General features: G+C 52.8%; 1 protein-coding gene across 12 annotated transcripts; it reads right to left on the reverse strand.

Moving 5' to 3' along the window:
- Positions 1–1,644: 1,644 nt before the first annotated feature.
- NFE2L1 (NFE2 like bZIP transcription factor 1) lies at positions 1,645–14,842 on the reverse strand. 12 transcript variants are annotated; one of them, XM_055257306.2, is made up of 6 exons: positions 14,650–14,842; positions 11,479–12,499; positions 6,510–6,722; positions 5,984–6,073; positions 5,602–5,760; positions 1,645–4,807 (listed from the first exon to the last, which is right to left on the reverse strand). In XM_055257306.2, exons 2-6 carry the CDS (start codon positions 11,986–11,988, stop codon positions 3,461–3,463), a joined length of 2,319 nt encoding a protein of 772 aa, XP_055113281.1. In that variant the 5' UTR covers positions 11,989–12,499; positions 14,650–14,842; the 3' UTR covers positions 1,645–3,460. The 12 variants fall into 12 exon arrangements, with proteins under 12 accessions (XP_055113281.1, XP_055113284.1, XP_055113283.1 ...); XM_055257309.2 differs by having other exon boundaries at positions 6,510–6,689; positions 14,650–14,791; XM_055257308.2 differs by having other exon boundaries at positions 14,646–14,756.
- Positions 14,843–17,410: the final 2,568 nt, after the last annotated feature.

Here is a 17,410-nt window from a genome sequence, read left to right on the forward strand (position 1 = left end):
GTGTTTTTCAAACTTTTTTTTTTTTTTTTTGAGATGGAAGTTTTGCTCTTGTTGTCCAGGCTGGAGTGCAGTGGTGCGCTCTTGGTTTACCGCAACCTCTGCCTCCCGGGTTCAAGCGATTCTCCTGCCTCAGTCTCTGAGTAGCTGGGATTACAGGCGCCCGTGACCACACCCGCCTAATTTTTGTATTTTTAGTAGGGACAGTTTCACCATGTTGGTTAGGCTGGTGTTTGAACTCCTGACCTCAGGTGATCCATCTGCCTCGGCCTCCCAAAGTGCTGAGATTATAGGCGTGAGCTACCGCACCAGGCCTCAAACTAACTTTTAGTCTTGCTTTTTTCACCCCTTTACATATCTTGGTTTTATCTGGCTTACAGACTTTACTCAATTTCAAATTAGGAAAGAGTTATTGTTTGACATGACCAAACCTTTCCAACTGGAGACTGGGGAGCTGTGGAGAGGCTCTTATAAACTGAAACATAAGAAATCATCATTATTCTTAGAATTCTACTCCACTCCTTAGAACAACTCTAAACATTACTAAAGTAGTATCACTAAAGGACTGAGCTGAACCAGGTTACAGGGTGGTATCCAGGAGTTTGAGATCACAGCTTCCATTAAGGGGATCATAGCTTCTACTCCTAAACCCTGCCCAATAATCTCACAGAAGCCAGGCGCAATGGCTCACGCCTATAATCCCAGCACTTTGGGAGGCTGAGGCAGGTGGATCACTTGATGCCAGGAGTTTGAGACCAGCCTGGGCAACATAGCGAAAGTTTCTCTCTACAAAAATTAGCTAGGCGTGGTGGCGTGCGCCTGTAGTCCCAGCTATTCAGGAGGCTGAGGTGGGAAGATGGCTTGAGCCCGGTGGAAGTTGCAGTGAGCCGAGATCACGTCACTGCACTCCAGCCTGGAAGACAGAGCAAGACCCTGCCAATAATGCTGAGTGAGTGTTCATTCTTCCAGCATCTACTAAACACCTGCCCTAACTAACATGGGCATGTGGAAGTTCCAGCATCCCAGGGACCTTCACACATTACAGCTCTTCACAGGGCAGGTAGTTGAGCAGTTTGAGGGAAAGCAGATTCTAGCCCCCCTCAGCTGGGGAGGTTTCCCAGTGTCCTAAACCCTGGCCTCCTGCTTCTCTTTAGTGGCCCTGCTCCTGGTTACACAGTAGTGCTTGTCACATGTTAGTCGCTGCCATGGATTTCTCAGGTTTTCAACATCATGACTACACTCCAATGCTATGCACCCCTTTGGCAGGTGAGGCCACTAGAGAAATAACAGACAGTTGAGTTTAAAAATGTAGTTTGTAGCAGGTGGACAGGTAAAGAGCTGGGTTAAATGACACCTCCACCTATCCTAGCTGTATGAGAATAAAAAAACTCTGAATCCTTCCTGAGAGGATTGAGCTGGCTAACCCTATGAAGTACATGGTGCCTAATGCCTGCCCCCAAGGTTTAATATTTAAGACTTGCCTTTTGAAGTTCCCTATTGTCAACCTCCCCAGTTCTCCACCCGTCTGTCTTCCCATGTGAGCTCTGCCTTAGCCACACAATGGCCAGTCCTCCCTACAATGAGTCCATTTCCTTTATTCTCAACTTAAATTCAAAGTGGGGAAAAAGTGCACTTGAGAATGAATCATCCATTTTATTTTATTTTATTTTGTCATGTGCTCAACAGCATCTCTCTCTCTCTCCTCTCCCTGGCAGGTCACAGAGATAAATTAAAAATAAAATCTACAAGGAAAATAATTTATAAAAGCACTCCCAGGTTCACACCTTCTATCCCTACTGCTCAGTTAGGCACCCCTTAACTGGGAATCAGTGCTTCCCCCCACCCCCATTTCACTCCTGCTTGTCTGGGGCAGACGGTACTCCAGAGCCAGGCAGGGGTGAGGGCAGCAGTGGCAAACAGTTAGTTAAAAATAAAGACATTGTGGTCCTGGAACCATCTGGCCACCTTGGCACTCCCATGTCTGCCTCCCCCAGGCAGCCCTCCAGGAGCCTGTGCTAAGCTGGGGCTGTGGAGAAGCTGCCTGTGGCTGAGAGCTTGTGTGTTTGGGGAGGTGCTCTCAGCCTGTCATATGCACTTCTCAATCTTCTAGAAAGAAACCCAAAAAAGAAAGCAGACGACGACCTCGGGACAGAGGAGAAAAATCCCAAGTGTTCACACAGTTACACGGAGTCTTTATGGCAAAGAGAACATTTAGCAGCTTTGAATAATGGGGCATCTCCTTTTTACTCAACAAGCATTCTAGACCCTATAAGTGAAACAGGGCACAAGCCCTAAAAAAATCAAAGCGCAAGAAATTCTAAGAGGACTAGTTTTTTTGTTGTTGCTGGGTTATTTTTTGTGTTTTCCCAGTGATAAGCCCAGTTGTTGGTAGGCAGAGGCCCGACGGAAGGGTGACTCCCCAGTGTTGTGCTGAATCCTGCCTGGAGGCTGCTGTACTAGATCCTCCATCATTCCTCTGCCTCACAGCAGTCCCAGAAGAGGAAGGCTGCAGGCCCAGTTCCCAGAGCATTGCCATCACCCTACCCCAGTTTACAGAAGAGATCAGGCAGTCTGTGAGGCGTGGGGAACACAAACACCGGACTCGGGGAGGACGGCATTCACATGCAGGCTCTGATGGAGACAATGGGAGCCTCAGCTCAGGGGTGGCTGGAGCACGGAGGGAGATGGAGTGGCAAGGCAGTGAATGACATGCGTGATGTTGGGGCTGCTGCAACATGGGACCACGTGACCCTTTCCTGTTCACTCTACCCTTTGACTCTAAATCTGAAAGCCAGTGTTGGGGCCCAGTGGCTCCATTCGATTGAAACATTACGGCCGATGATATCCAAGAGCTCCCCTTCAGGGATGCCAAAATGCAAGGAGCAGAAAGAGTTAACACCGCCCCTCCCCACCCCCACCCCGTGTCTGTGTACCCCACCCCCCGGGGTGAAATGGGGTTTATCACACCAGTGATCTAGGCCCACCAGTCACTCCAACCTGCTGCCTGGAATCCTGGCCAGAGCCAACCTTAACCTTCCCTCTGATTTTCTTCCCGCTTTGATTTTTTTTGGGGGGGTTCCTTCCTTCTTTTTTTCCCTCCTTCCTGAAATGAGACTTTCTGCCACCTTCCCTTCTTCTCACAGGTCCATTCCTTCCCCTGTCGGCCTTTGCTCCACATAGCTCCTCTACCTCCAGCAACTTCACCACCACCCCTGCCTCACAGGAAAGGGGTAGGGTGAGGACCCTGTCTAAATGGTCTGGCCACTTCCACTCCACCCGAGTGGAGCTGAGCCAGCCAGTGCCTGCCTCTTCCTGTACACTGACCCGCAGTCATCCCATCTGAGAAGATAATATTGGATAAGAAGGCATTTAAGTCCCCGCTGTAGGTCCAGGTCCAGGTCCAGGTCCAGCCCTTCTCCAGTTTCGGTCTTGGTGGGCTTCAAACCCCCTTCCTCACCCAGGCTCACTTTCTCCGGTCCTTTGGCTTCCTCTCCTGCCGCCGGGTCTGCTGGTCGGCCATCGTGCGGGGGATGAGGAGGACACTGCCGTCCCCGGCGTACTGGAGCGCATACTGACTGGGTGAGTAGGGTCGTCCATTCTCATCCCGCAGCCGCCCAAACACCTCCTGGTACAGGCTCTGGACCTTCTGCTTCATCTGTCGCAGGGAGCGCAGGAACTCCACTTTCTCCCGCAGCAGCCGGGCTTTGTCACGCTGCAGGTCCTCCACATCACGCTCCAGATTCAGGATGGTGTCCAGCTTGCGCTTGCGGCAGTTCTGCGCCGCCATCTTGTTCTTGCCCCGGCGCCGGATGTCTCGGATGAGGCTCAGCTGGGCTTCACTCAACTGGTATTTGGACAGCAGCTCATTGAACTCCTCCACAGGCAGGTTGATGATTTTGTCATTGGTGAAAGGGATCTTCATGGCTCGGGCTCGGTGCTCATCCCGGCTCATCTGCTTGTCCAGGAAGTCAGCCTGCTTCTCCTTGCTGCCTTTCTTGAGGGCACTGGGTGGTGGCAGGTCGGCTGAGTCCAGGGCACTGGGTGCCATGTTGTATGTGTGGTTGTGGCCCACGTGCTCCAGGTAGGGCAGGCATGAGAGCTGGGCTGGATCCTGGTAGCTCATGCGGCAGAACTTGGAATACTCAGGCTGGTAGCCCACAGCACCCTCAGCCTCTTCCAGATCCAGGGTCTCAGAGTCAGAGCTGTAGCCAACCGCACCTTCCTCAGAAAAGGAGGAAGAGGCAGAGGAAGAAGCAGAGGAAGAAGAGGAAGAGGAGGAGGAAGAAGAGGAAGAACTGCCTTCAGAGCTGCTTAGGGAAGAAGGGCTATGGCTCGAGTCTAAGGAAAGGCCTGAGTCAGAGTCAAATTCCTCCTCCAGCTGGGAGGCCTGCACAGGGTTAAAACCTTCTTCAATGGCCAGGTCCATAAGGCTGATCTCATCCAACATAGCTTCATCTAACAGACCCCCCAAAGGGTCAGGCAGCTCTGGGCCTGCTGTGTCATTGGCTGTGCCATTGAGCTGGGGTGGAAAGAAGAGCCCTGTCAGGTTGGTGGAGCCGAAGGTGGAGTTGAGGCTGGTAGAATTGCTGGGGGCCAACGGGAGCAGCGTGGAGCTACTGGCCACAGGCAGGCTTTCCACCTCGGGGCTGAAGAGTAAGAAGTCCTGGCTGCAGCCCCCCAGGGACGCCTGATGCAGGCTGACATTCTGATTGATGGGAGTGTTGGGGGCAAGGCTGTAGTTGGTGCTCAGTGGGTCTCCAGGAGGGGCATTGTACAGGATTTCACTTGCTGATGTGTTCACTTCCATGGCCTGGGAGGGGAGAAGAGCACCACTGTTCACTAGGAACTGACTCCCTCCCCTGGGGCTCACACACTGCAGGCACCCAACAGAGGCACAGCTGCATGGGTGTAAAGGCAAAATACTATAAACCAAAGCCCACAGTGTCAGCTCCTGAGCCAGCTTCGTCCACCAGGCCTGGCAGAGATGGGTTCTTCCATGTAGGCTCCACCCTAATATAGGACTGATCAGCTTTTCCTCATGTTTGGCCAGACTCCCCCATCTTGGAGGGAGAGGAAGAAAACACTACCTTGTTACTGCAAAATCAACACAGTGAAAAGAACACCCAAACTTAAGTCAGAAAACCTAGCTGCACCACCTGCTGTGTGACAATGGGCACATCATTTAACCTCTCTGAGCTTCAATTTCCTCACCTTTGAGATAAAGGCTGACTAGATGACTGTGAGGGCCAAGTGAGCGAACGATGGCTATGAAGCACCATGTGAATGTCAGCTATTATTAACGCAGAACCCTGGAAGCATTCAGCCAAGTGCCTATCTGCCTGAAGGACAGGAAGAAGGCACACCCAGGAGGCAGGCCCTGATTTGGAAGGCTGAGTCCTGAGTTGTATTTAACCCAAACCCTATCTGTCTCCACCTCCCATTGCCCCAAGGACACACCTGGACAGGTTTCTTCTCATTGTCCCCACTTCTCTATGAATCAGGGAAAGTATTACACTTTCTCTCCTTGGAGATGGAAAAGCAACGGAGTGCTAAGACAATCTGTGCAAAATCCAATAGCTTTGTGCCCGGTTCCGACAATCCTACCTGCATTTCCATGATGGACATAAGGTCTTGCCACTGCTGTTCCAAATCAAATGGTGACTCTGTCCCGGTCAGAAGAGGAGACAAGAGGTTGTTTTGAAGAGCTGGGGGCTCACTCTCACTAGGCACTGCTTCTGTTATGCTGGAAATGTCTGCTGGAAACTAGGGCAAAACACAGAGGCTTTTAACAAGGGGGAAGGAAAGACCTTGTACTTTCCTCCCAGAGATTACCACCTGGATCTGTTTCTGTTCTTCCTTCCTCTGCATTTACCCCCAGCAGCCAGAACAAGGCCAGAACCAACAGCTGGCCCCTCAGCCATGGAGGGACACACCAGGTACAGGCTGCCCTGCTCACTTGGTGGGCTCTCACTGGAGTCCTGCTCACCTCAGCATTCTCCCCAAAGGGGCAGGTGGCTTCCAGCAGCCTAAGGCAATCTTCCAGGGACAGGGCCGTCTGGTCCTCCCCACTAGGCACCTGTGGCAACAGGAACTGTAAGTCTGACTGATCTGGGCCTTGGCTGCCTGGGGCTGAAGCTTCTTTCACAGAATGGCTGAAGCCCTGCAGTCTCCCTCCCATTCCCAGGCTAATGGCTGGCCCCGAGTCCCAAACTCCCAGGAACAACAGAAGAGAGAGTGAAAGAGTCCTGAAGCAAGCAGGAAGATGCTAAATGCTCTGCCTCCCTTGCATTGTCTGTTGCCAAGGCCTGGCCGTTCTGCATCTGCTGCTTTCCACTCCCCGCTTCCAAGGCTCAGCCACTGTGACTTATAAGACCCCAAACCAAAACAGAAATTCAGGTCCACCCCACACACAACCTGTCTTCTCTAAGGGAAGTTTCTGGAAGAACTCCAGCCTGGTTTGTGTCAGGGGAGTAGGGACAAGAAGAGAGCCCAGTGAGCAGGGGCGATGGTACCTGTGCAGGGAAGCTCTCCCCAGTCTCTCCATCAACTAGCAGGTTCCGTGCCAGAGCTTCCGCGCCCTCGCCTGCCCAGGTGTCCTGCTCGCCTCCATCTCGCAGCTCCTTCTCCACATCCTGCTCCTTCTGGCGATGACTATAGTCAAAAACCTCACGCCCAGCCCCCAGATCAATATCCTGTCGCCAAAGGATGTCAATCAGATCTATGTCCTGAAAGACAAATCACATGACTTTAGCTCTAAGGTCCCAAGGTCCCTTCCTTGTCCTGCCCCTCAGAGTTCCCTCCTAGTGTCACCCCAGTTAGTCCTGGGTGGGGCCCCTTCCAGCTCTTCACCTGCCAGCGTTTACCCCCTGGTCCCTGCACCAGCAAGTGTTCATTAATCTACTTCCAGACACTATCCCCTTCCCACAAAAAAAAAAAAAAGAGCCACTAGCAAAACCATTAGCGTGACTATCACCATAAGGGTGGAAAGGATTAGGATCTGGACCAAGTCACACCCAGACAAAAGGCAAGGCCGCCTCACCCCTACATAAGAAAGAAGGGGAACATCAGGAGACACCTCCAGCTTTGGGGATTGGACCCCTTAAAACTTGGTTTGGAGGAAGCTGGCCATGGCAAGCAAGAGCGAATTGTCATGCAGAATTACTTAGCAGTGGCCAGGCTTGCATCAGCCTGTGGTGCCATTTCATTTGCATAAAGGGGTGGGGTGGGCTAGAAAGGAAAATCCCTGCATTTCCAACCACCTGATGAAACCAATGACAACGCCATGCTGTCTCCAGCCCTTCCTATAGCCATTCCCCATTCCCCAGCTGGCAGCAAGAGTAAGGCTGAACACCCACAACTCCTCAAGCCCAGGCTCACCTCAAGACTCATCCCCGCCAGAATTCCCTCTCAGCTGATCCTAGCTGCTGCCTCCATTCCAGGGAGGCTCAGGCAGTCAGATGATCCCCAGGGGGGGCACCCCACCCCTGCTCAGGCCAGCCTGTGTCCCCTCACACCAGTGCTCTCACTCCCTCACCATACCTCAGGACTCACCAAATCCCCATCAGTCAACACCCTCAAGGACATAACCCCCATCACTGCTCAGCTACAACTGCCACCTTGGGCACCAAAAATGCTTCCCTCCTGCTCTACCCTGGTGGCTCGTGAACGGTTGCTGCACCAACTGCCACCCCCACTAACAGCATATAACCCCAATAAATTGAGCTATTTGGGCTTCCTATACACAGCAATCCCCTGTAGTTGAGCCCTCCCCACAAGCCTGAAGAAACCCTAAAGTGTTGCCTTCCATCCAGGGGTTAAAATGCAGACACACACTTTCCAGAAAGCAATTTCCCTAGATCAGACCCTCCTCCCTACCTGTAAGCCGGTATTCTTCTCCTATTAACCTTCCCTGACCCTAAGACCTCCCAGACATACTACTTTAGTCTCCCCACATACACCAACCTGAGCAGAAGCCCTGGACCCAGGAGCAGAGGCGGGCTGGGCCACCCGGTGACCAGCCAGCAAAGAGTTAAGGGGCCGGCTGCCTTTGGCATGGCCCCCACCACTGTGAGAGCTGCGGTCCAGGCGGGTCATGGTCTGCGAGATGAGCCCCAGGGCAGCCGGTGCCGGGAAGCCGGACAGGGGGCTGCAAGGAGCTCTTGGCTTTCAGGGAGCACACCAGGCTGGAAGGGTGGCCCCTTGCTAGCTCCGAGGGGCCTGAGGAGGGTGCCCCGCCCGTGCTGCTGCCTGGGCGGCCCAGCCCAGCCCCCTTCCTCCATCCTTGAGCAGCCCCCTCCCACCTCACAACCCCAGTTCCACTCAGGCGCCCAGCTGCCCCCACCCTCAGCTCACCGCAGAGGCTGCAGTGAGATGGGACTCCCACCCCATGCTCCGTGCTCTAGCTGCAGAGGAAAGCAAGCTCCCTCCTGGGCCTATCCTCCCGCTCCTCCCCCCCACGCCCCCCAAACTTGTTACCTAGGCTGCAGCAGGGAGCCAATCCCCTCCCCCTCCCACCCCGCAGGTCACTGCTGAGGCTGCAGAGAGCCAATCCCCTCCCCCAGGTCAGCAGCTGGGCTGCGGAAAGAGCCAATCCCCTCCCACTGTCGTTACCTAGGCTGCGCCGAGAGCCAATCTCCTCCCCCAAGTCTCCGCTGGAGATGCGGAAAGAGCCAATCCCCTCCCACCGCCTGTTACCTAGCTGCAGACGGGAGCCAATCTCTGCATCAGGGCAGCTGGAGAAGCTGCCGCAAGGAACCAGCCCATCCCTGGGCCGCCTCCGTCTCCTTGAGGAGATGCGCCTAGGGGCGGGCAGCCCCACCCAGCCCAGTCAGTCAGCTGGGGTGGCGCAGTGAGAGCCCTGGGGGAAGGGGTGCCACTCTCCTCCCTCCTGTCGCATCTTGCTCATCCAGCCCACTCAGGACTGGGCAGACACTCCTCCCGCAGATTCTCTGGGAATCTAAATTATTTGCTGGAAGTGGAGTTATCCCATTCCTCAGGAAGGCAGTGGCCAGTTCTCAAGGCCAGGGATCACAAGCCAAGCTGGGCAGGAACCCAGGGCACCCAGGCCCACCATAAGCCGTAAGTTTTGTCACCCCAAAATAGGCCAGACTAGAGAAAAGGGGAAGGCCATTTTGCCCACGTGCAGCAATGTCACAATGCTGGCCAGGCCTAGCCCCAAGCAAGAAGAGGGGAGACACAACCCTGAAGCCCCATACTTATGGAGACAGATGCTCTGCATTCTCCTGGCCACAAATGTCCCCCCTCCCCTTTCACCCCAGCTTTATTCAAGAGCATTCTCTGCCTGATCCCTGGCCCATATCTCATCCAAGCAGGAAAGAAGCCCCTCACAGACTCAGTATCACAATTCAGACTCCCTGGATTGGTTTCTGGAGGGGAAATTTAGCTCCCTCCCCACTGCTGCTCCCCTGGAGCCTAAGGTCAGGTCAGAGAGACAGTATGTTCTCTCTAGTCACAGTCGGCTCCTAGCCTGGAAAGAGCTGTCAACAGGCCACCCCCCTGCTCTGGGCAGAATGCCAATCTCAAGGGGAATCCTATCCCTGACAACAGCCTAGGCTATGGCTGTCCACAGAGCAGGCCTGGCAGCAGGGGAGCACTGCCACCCCAGGGATAATACCGGTTCCAGCAGTGCCTGTCACATGCTCTGGACCTGGGTATTTTTATCCCTGAGTTGCTGAGGAAATGTTGTTCTAGACACATAATAATCCTCCCTTCCCCCATACCCAGCCTGGGCCCCTAATGCTGACCCACCCCACCTCCCAAAGGGAGTTGTAAAGGCTTGAGATGAAGAAAAGCACAACCTTCATGAGGGCCAAGAAACAGAGGAAAGCAGGGTCAAAGTCCCATCCTATTGGGGCGGGGGGGCCCAACCCACCCAATAATATCCAAAACATCCCATCCCATCCCAGGAGGAACAGATACAGAGCTACCCTGCAGGGTTTCCAGGAGCAAACCCAGTTACACCCACCCCTGGGGGAGCTACCCTGGGGGAGGAGCATAGAGCAGAGACTGGGAAGCACACTTCAGAACACTGTGCCAAGATTGGAGCCCACTTGAAGGAAAGGGGAAGCAGAAGAGAGGTGAAGTTCCAAGTGGCCCTGTAAGAAGCTAAACTAAGAGGCCCTGAAAGGTAAGAAATGTTCCTGGCTCCTGTGCTCAGATAATCCTAGTCTCTCTCAAAGCAGGTCCAGTATGAGCCATTTGAGCACAGAGCTGAGTGTCTCAATCCCTGCAGTACTGACACTTGGGGTCAGACAAATCTGTTGTTTGAAGGTGTCCTGTGCCATTCAGGATGTTAACCAGCATCCTTGGCCTCTACCCACTAGGTGCCAGTAGCACCCCCGCCCCAAGATGTGACAACCAAAACTTGTTTCACGATATTGCTACCTACACCCTCGGGGACAAAATCACCCCCGGTTGAGGACCACTGGCCTAGAACAAGCCATACTCTTTGACAGTCACTAACAGTCAGAGAACTAAGCTCAGGAAAAGACTACAGAGCAGGGAAGGAGGGAAAACGTGGTCTGACCTGGCAGGCAGAGGAGCCCATTTCTGCAGCATCTGTAAAACTTTTTACATTCCTTCACATGCCACCTCCAAAAACCCAATCGGGCTTTCTCCTTCCCTAAAGGCCAGGGGAGTGCAGTGGGCCTTTTTCCCAGCTACTTAAGGCTGGGTGGCAAGCGAAAGCCATACAAACCCAGAGCTCAAAGCAATCTTATGTTGGCAGGGGCAGCAGCAGCCATTCACATCTTAAAAGGCAAAGAACTGCATCGCTTTCTGCCCAGAACAGTATGTCAGCCATGTGACAAGAGCTAAGGATCTCTTCTGACAGCTCAAAGCAAGTTGACTTGGGCAGCAGAATGCAGTTTCTCTTTCTAGCTCCCAGCCTTCTCTTCCCTACTCCCTGCAGTGGGCCTTTAGCAAAGATTGGAAGCCTTGGCCCTCTCCTGGCCAAGAATAACTATCCAAATCTACCCTTTGGCTCAGGCCCAGGAGGTCTGAAGTATCAGGACTATACAACAGGCCTGACCACAAAGGAGAACCTCAGGGTATGTCTGTGTTCTGATGTTGGGGGAGGTACAAAGCAAGAGTCCATAAAGTATTTGTGTCTTAGCAACAGATGTACACTGCATCAAAGCCCATCCCAACATGACTCCTCCCCCACCCCTGCCTCCAGCAGTCATGCTGAAATCCAAGCAGTAAACACCCTGGCATGTGTAGGAACCTCCCACTGCCCTGACAGTACATTTAGAGTTAGGTCAATGGTTCAACACAGGGAAATGCTCCCAGCCCCCAATCCTAACGTCAGAAAGTTCAGCCCATCCATATCCAAGAAGAGTGCCTGAGGCCCTGCTGAAACCTGTCTGGCTCTTTACAGGGCTCAGTGTTCTGACCACAATCCTTCGGGACCAGCCCACCCCCAAGCCCCAGGCCCCATACACCCACCACAGGTCCACTAACCTCTTTGGTTAAGTCTCCACTGACTGGAGGGGCTACAGCCCCCAAATCCTCCAAATCTTCACCGAATCCCTGCTCCGTTTCGCTTTCTCGCACCCCGTTGTCTGGGCCTGTCACATCTTGGAGGCCACTGGAACTCTCGAGGGCGAGGCCTGAGTTGGGCTGACTGCCAGAGACAGACCCCTCTGGGTCTCGGTGAACCAGCCAGGCATTTACCTCAGTGGTTGGCACCTGGAACCTGTCCAGGGCCCTCACCTGACTGAGGAGCCGCCGGGCAGTGAAGTAATTGTCCAGGTCTATACTCTTGGGGTGGATACCATAGCCATCCAAGGTATTCCTCAGGTTGTGGAACTGGGTCTGAGTATAGGCAGAACTGGGCCCCAGGATGATCTCCCGCAGTGGGGGAAGCTGTGAGGTCAGGTAAGTATCCACGTCCACCCGTACCCCAATCAAACTCAGCAGAATGGTGAACTGGAGAAGTCCTTCCGTTAAGTATTTCTTCAGAGAAAGCATTGCTGAAGGACCAGAATGTTTATGCTTTTTGGTTTTTAAAATCTTCCAAAAGACAAATCAAGGCCACTGCTCTGCCGCTCCAGTCAGCAGGTTACCCTCCTCAGTGTCAAACCCCGTACCCCACCCTGGCAGAACACAAGGGCTGAGCTCCCTGATGGCCCCAGAGGAAAGCACGCCCTGTGGAGCCAAGGCCAAGGACACACTCCAGACCACATTCACTTTCCCTTCTCGACACCTCACCTCTGAAAGTACAACTGTTCCTAACCCAGTCCAGGCCCTCAAGGGCCCACGTGACTTACTGTCTCCACAGTCCACATACAGTCACTTCCTCACTCACATTAGTTGTCCTCTCTGTAGATTCCACTGCAGGCTGTTCTCAGGAACAGCTGATGGATTTTTTTTTCCTTCTCCCTCCTAAGGTTTATTTTCTTTGGCTGGAGCTACAGGCCTTTCGTCTTGGGTCAGAGTGTCCCGCCTCCTCCACACTTACCAGGGGGGTTTCCAGAGAAACCTGAAATGGGAATCACAAAAGCAACAGGATAAGATTCCATACTTTTCACATCATGATCAGGGTAGGAAAACCTTCACAGTAGAAGGTAGAAAACACATTCAAAGGACACTTTCGCTTTTTTTTTTTTTTTTGAGACAGTCTCACTCTGTCGCCCAGGCTAGAGTGCAGTGGCATGATCTGTGCTCACTGCAACCTCCACCTTCTGCGTTCAAGCGATTCTCCTGCCTCAGCCTCCCAAGTATCTGGGATTACAGGCGCCTGCCACCATGCCCGGCTAATTTTTGTATTTTTAGTAGAGATGGGGTTTCACCATGTTGGCCAGGCTGGTCTCGAGCTCCTGACCTCAGGTGATCTGCCTGCCTCGGCCCCCCAAAGTGCTGGGACTACAGGCATGAGCCACTGTGCCTGGCCTAAAGGCCACTTTTACAGGAAGAAAGGACTACTTACACTCTCAGAAGAAAACCCCAAAATACAGCAATCAATCATAGAAGAACTATCAAAGAAAGGTACTGATCACAAATGATCTCAGTTACTGAATATTAAATGTGCAATATCCTAAAACCTAGCTTGGTTTGTATAAGCAGACAATAACCAGGTCATCCAAAATATTGTACACCTTTGTTTTATTTACCAGCCCTCCTCCCCCACTACAGGCGCATTACCCAGCTTCTATTTTCACATGAGAAGCCCATTTCCTGTCTTAAAAGTAAAGCTGGATTTTCACCTCTCGGGAGAAAACAACTTATAACAGTTGTCTTTTCCAGTTCAAAAAGGCAAGATTATTAAACAGTGAGAGTGTGGAAGGACAAAAGGACAATGTTCAGGCCACCACTTCACCCAGAAGAATGCTTTTTGTTTTCTGAACTTTGAAATCTGATTTCCCTTTCCTATCCTCACGTCTTAAAAAAAAAAAAAAAAAAAAAAAAGGAAAAGGGCCGACGCCTGTAATCCCAGCACTTTGGGAAGCCGAGGAGGGCGGATCACCCGAGGGCGGGAGTTCCAGACCATCCTGAACAACATGGAGAAACCCACCTCTACTAAAAATACACAATTAGCCGGGCGTGGTGGCGCATGCCTGTAATCCCAGCTACTCGGGAGGCTGAGACAGGAGACTCGCTTGAACCCAGGAGGCGGAGGTTGCGGTGCGCCGAGATCACGCCATTGCACTCCAGCCTGGGCAACAAGAGCGAAACTCCGTCTCAAAAAAAGAAAAGGAAAGGAAAGAAAAAAAAGGAGGAGCGGGATGGTGGGGGCCCTACTACGCAGGACTATTCCGTCCAGAATTTGCATAGGCAGGTTTTATTTTCATTCATATGACCTTCTGAGCCAAAGAGAAGGATATGGCCACGTTCTCTAGCCAGACTGCCCAGTGCCGAGGAGGTAAATCTGTTTCTGGTCTCCACTTTTGAGCTTCCATTAATCTCACAAACCAAGACATACCCCCTTCTCCTCTCCTGCGTTGTGACCCATCTACCAACTTCATTATACAGGGGGAGAGCGAGCTATACGTACACACACGAACGTGTACACACACACACACACACACACACTCCCTCTCTCTGGTCAGAGTAAACACAATTGCGACCCAGAATTCCTGCTTACGCTACCCTCCCGTTCTCACGCAATTTATTACTAAAACCTCCCAGGAGCCAATTAAGTTCGAGAAACCGGACAAAGTCCCTTAAAAATCGAGTTAGGGGCAGGGCCCTAGCCTGAGGCTGGTCCCACCCTGCCCGGATACCCGAGTCCGGCTGAGACCAAGTCGCCATGCCCACTCTCGGCGCCGGAGCTTCTAGCCTCCAGGGGCAGCCAGCGAACAAGTGCTACTTCCCTGGCCTTGACCCACCCTTACAGCAAACCCCACCCCGCCCTCCGTCCCGATGGCCCCACCCCACTCCCAAGTCCAGGCCTCACACCACGCCTTCTCGTGCCCTCAACCCTGCCCAGTCCATCCCACTCCGGAGCCAGCTTTCCTCTCGGCCCCGCGCGCGGCCCCTCCCTGTCAGGCCCAGGGCCGGGCTCTGGCGGGAACCCCGCTCGGCCCCCGCCTCCTGCACCTCAGCACCATCCCGTCGCCCGTCGCCCCATAAGCCTCGGCCCCGCGGCGCTGCACCCCTCCCTTCTAAGAAAAGAATGTGCCCGATACCCACTGCTTAGCTCGGCGTCCGCCGCTGCCGCCACAGCAGGCCCTAAGCCCGAGTCCCGGCCTCGCCGCCGCCACAGCCGGCCGGCCTAGAGCTCCGAGCCTCCGCTTCCCTCCCCGCCCCCTCCTGCTACCGCACTCGGAAACCCGCCCGCCGCAACAGTTTCTCCAATCAACGAGCCGAGACCGGGGCCGTAGACGGATGTCCCTCTGATTGGCAGCAGAGAGGGCCCAATGGCTGAGTGGACCTCCTCATCTCCGGACCCGATTTCCCAAGACTGACATAATTCCCGGCCCAATGAGTACCTAGGCCCGCCCCGCGGTGTGGACCCACCAATGAGTAGGGCGAAGGCCCTAGTGTCTGGGCCCCTCGGCCTCGCGGCGGGCGATGTTAGTGGGCTTGGGCGTTGGGTGAAGTATCCGGGTTGGGTGCTTCCAGCGCTTTCTGTGGCGGGGGAATGAGGACCTAGGTCAGGGAATAGAAGGGTATATCGCCGCCGGAGTGCGGAACACCCCCGCCTTGAGGGTTCCCACAGTGACTTGCAAAAGTCTACTGAGACCCGAGAAGGCTGAGGCGGGACACGAAGCATGTGGTTCTTGTGGTTGCGACGCTCTTGCCGCCATCTTGGGTGCTGGCGGCGGAAACCGGTACCCCAGCTTCCTCTCGGTGCGAACCTGGAGAAGCCACCCCAGCTGTGAGGGACGGTTGCGCCTCATGGCCCAGGCAAGGGTACCTTCGCTGGAGCAGTTCCGCGGACGGATGTCATGAGGGTGGTGGGACGTTGGCGGAACGTTGGTGGTGTGAGAGGTGTGGGGTAATAGCGATTACGAGAGGTGTGGTAGAAACACCCCAAAGGACCCCCCTCGCTTGGCCTCCCACTTAGCTTAGTCTTGGTTTTTTAGGGATGTTTCTCAGTTTTTAATTTCTCCAGTCCCATCTGGTTGTATTTCCAAAATATGTTTGTGACTCTCAAACGTTAGTTTACTCCCAGCATCACTTGGGGAGCTTGTTAAGCTACGATTTCCGAGGTCCCACTGGAGAGTCTGATTTAATAACCCTGGAGTGGCGGCCGCATAACCTGCCTGCTGGGGTGATTTTAACGCAGCTGATGCGAAGACCCTATTTAGGGAATCACTGGGTTGGCGTTTGCAACGCGTTCCTCCCACTATAGGACAAAGAGGTGTCAACTCAACTCTGTCTTCTTAGGAGAGCCCATTATTTATAGGTGAGTCATTAGTCCCTGTACAACTAAGGACAAGGCCAACTGATAACTCAGTAAATAATCGAGTCCATTTTGTGCTTGCAGAGTTAGGAGGCTTAATTTGGGATGGTTTGCAGATTAAGTACTTTGACTATATATAATAAACGTACACCAGCAACCGCTCATGGAATTCTTAAAACTGAGCTAGTTTACCAGTTTCAAAGACTAATTCAGAGAGCATGTTTTACCTATTCCAGGCTGGACTGGAACTCCTGGACTCAAGCGATCTTCCCATTTAGCAGGGACTACTGACTCGTGTCTCCCAATAAATACCTGAGTATAAACAACATGAGGACTAGAATTTTGTGCATTAACTGTTATAACTTAGTAGACACTCAAATACTGAGTACTTGAAGGGGGACTCAAGCAGGCAGGCCTCTGATTTTCCTGTTAAAAGCAGAAATTAACCACACCTTGGAGGATGTACAGTTTTGAAGGATATGGCATGTTACCAATAAAATAGGAGACCATTCAGTCCCCGAAGTAGTGAGACAATGAAGATAAAGACTGGTATTGTATAAGAAAGGAGGAAAAATTTAGGTGTGGCCATCAACTCTAAAAATAAATCAAGAAGGTTGAGAAGGAAGTATTTTAAAATCATAGAACTGGGCCTGGCACAGTGGCTCACAGTAGCACCTTGGGAGGCCGAGGCGGGAGGATTGCTTGACCAGCCTGGGCAGCATAGTGAGACCCCCGTCTCTACAAAAAAACAAGCTGGGCCTGGTGCCGCACATCTATAGTCCCAACTACTCAGGAGGCTGAGGTGGGAGGATTGCTTGAGCTGGGAGGTTGAGGCTGCAGTGAGCTATGATGGTGCCAGTCTGGGCAACAGAGATCCTTCCTCAACAAAACAAAACATAAAATTGAAAGAGATAAAGGCTTAACTAAAGTACAGTGTTTAAATACAAGACAATTTTGAGAAGGTGAAAAGAGCATACTAAGGGTCTTTTTTGACAGAAAAATACAGAACAATTTTCAGTCCTAACAGTTCAAAGTAAAACTGGACAATCGTTTATCTATGTGGAGTTTCCTGCTTAGCTGTTTCACAAAGGTGGGAAGAAAAAGGGAGAGTTGCAAGGGCCGAAGAGAGTAAGGGTGTAGAGACAAACTCAATCACAACAGCAGGCCTAGGCCTGGCAGGGTGTGGGCGCCCAGGATATTTGATACTCCGTGGAAGGGAGTGGAGACAGAAAACTGTCTTCCATTCTGTCTAGAGTTCCAGATCAAGTCTGAGCAGGTGCAAGCTTTCCCAGAACCTGCTGATTAACCTTGTAAAACCCAGGGTGTGTCCTTCTTCACCCAGGAAGCCACCCCCTCCTTTCCCCCAACACTCTCCCCCTCCCTTTGCCTGGGACAGCTGTTAATAGGACAATTACCCAAGAAGCAAAAGAAGGATCCCATGCTGATGTGTCATCAGTCCCGGTATATCCATTAAATCAGACTGAGAAGACCACTGGAAAAAGTGAGCGCATGCGTGTGGCTCCCTAAGGGAAAGGCTGTCAGCCA

This window comes from Symphalangus syndactylus, chromosome 20 (assembly GCF_028878055.3).
Source record: "Symphalangus syndactylus isolate Jambi chromosome 20, NHGRI_mSymSyn1-v2.1_pri, whole genome shotgun sequence".
NCBI classification, from domain to species: domain Eukaryota; kingdom Metazoa; phylum Chordata; class Mammalia; order Primates; family Hylobatidae; genus Symphalangus; species Symphalangus syndactylus.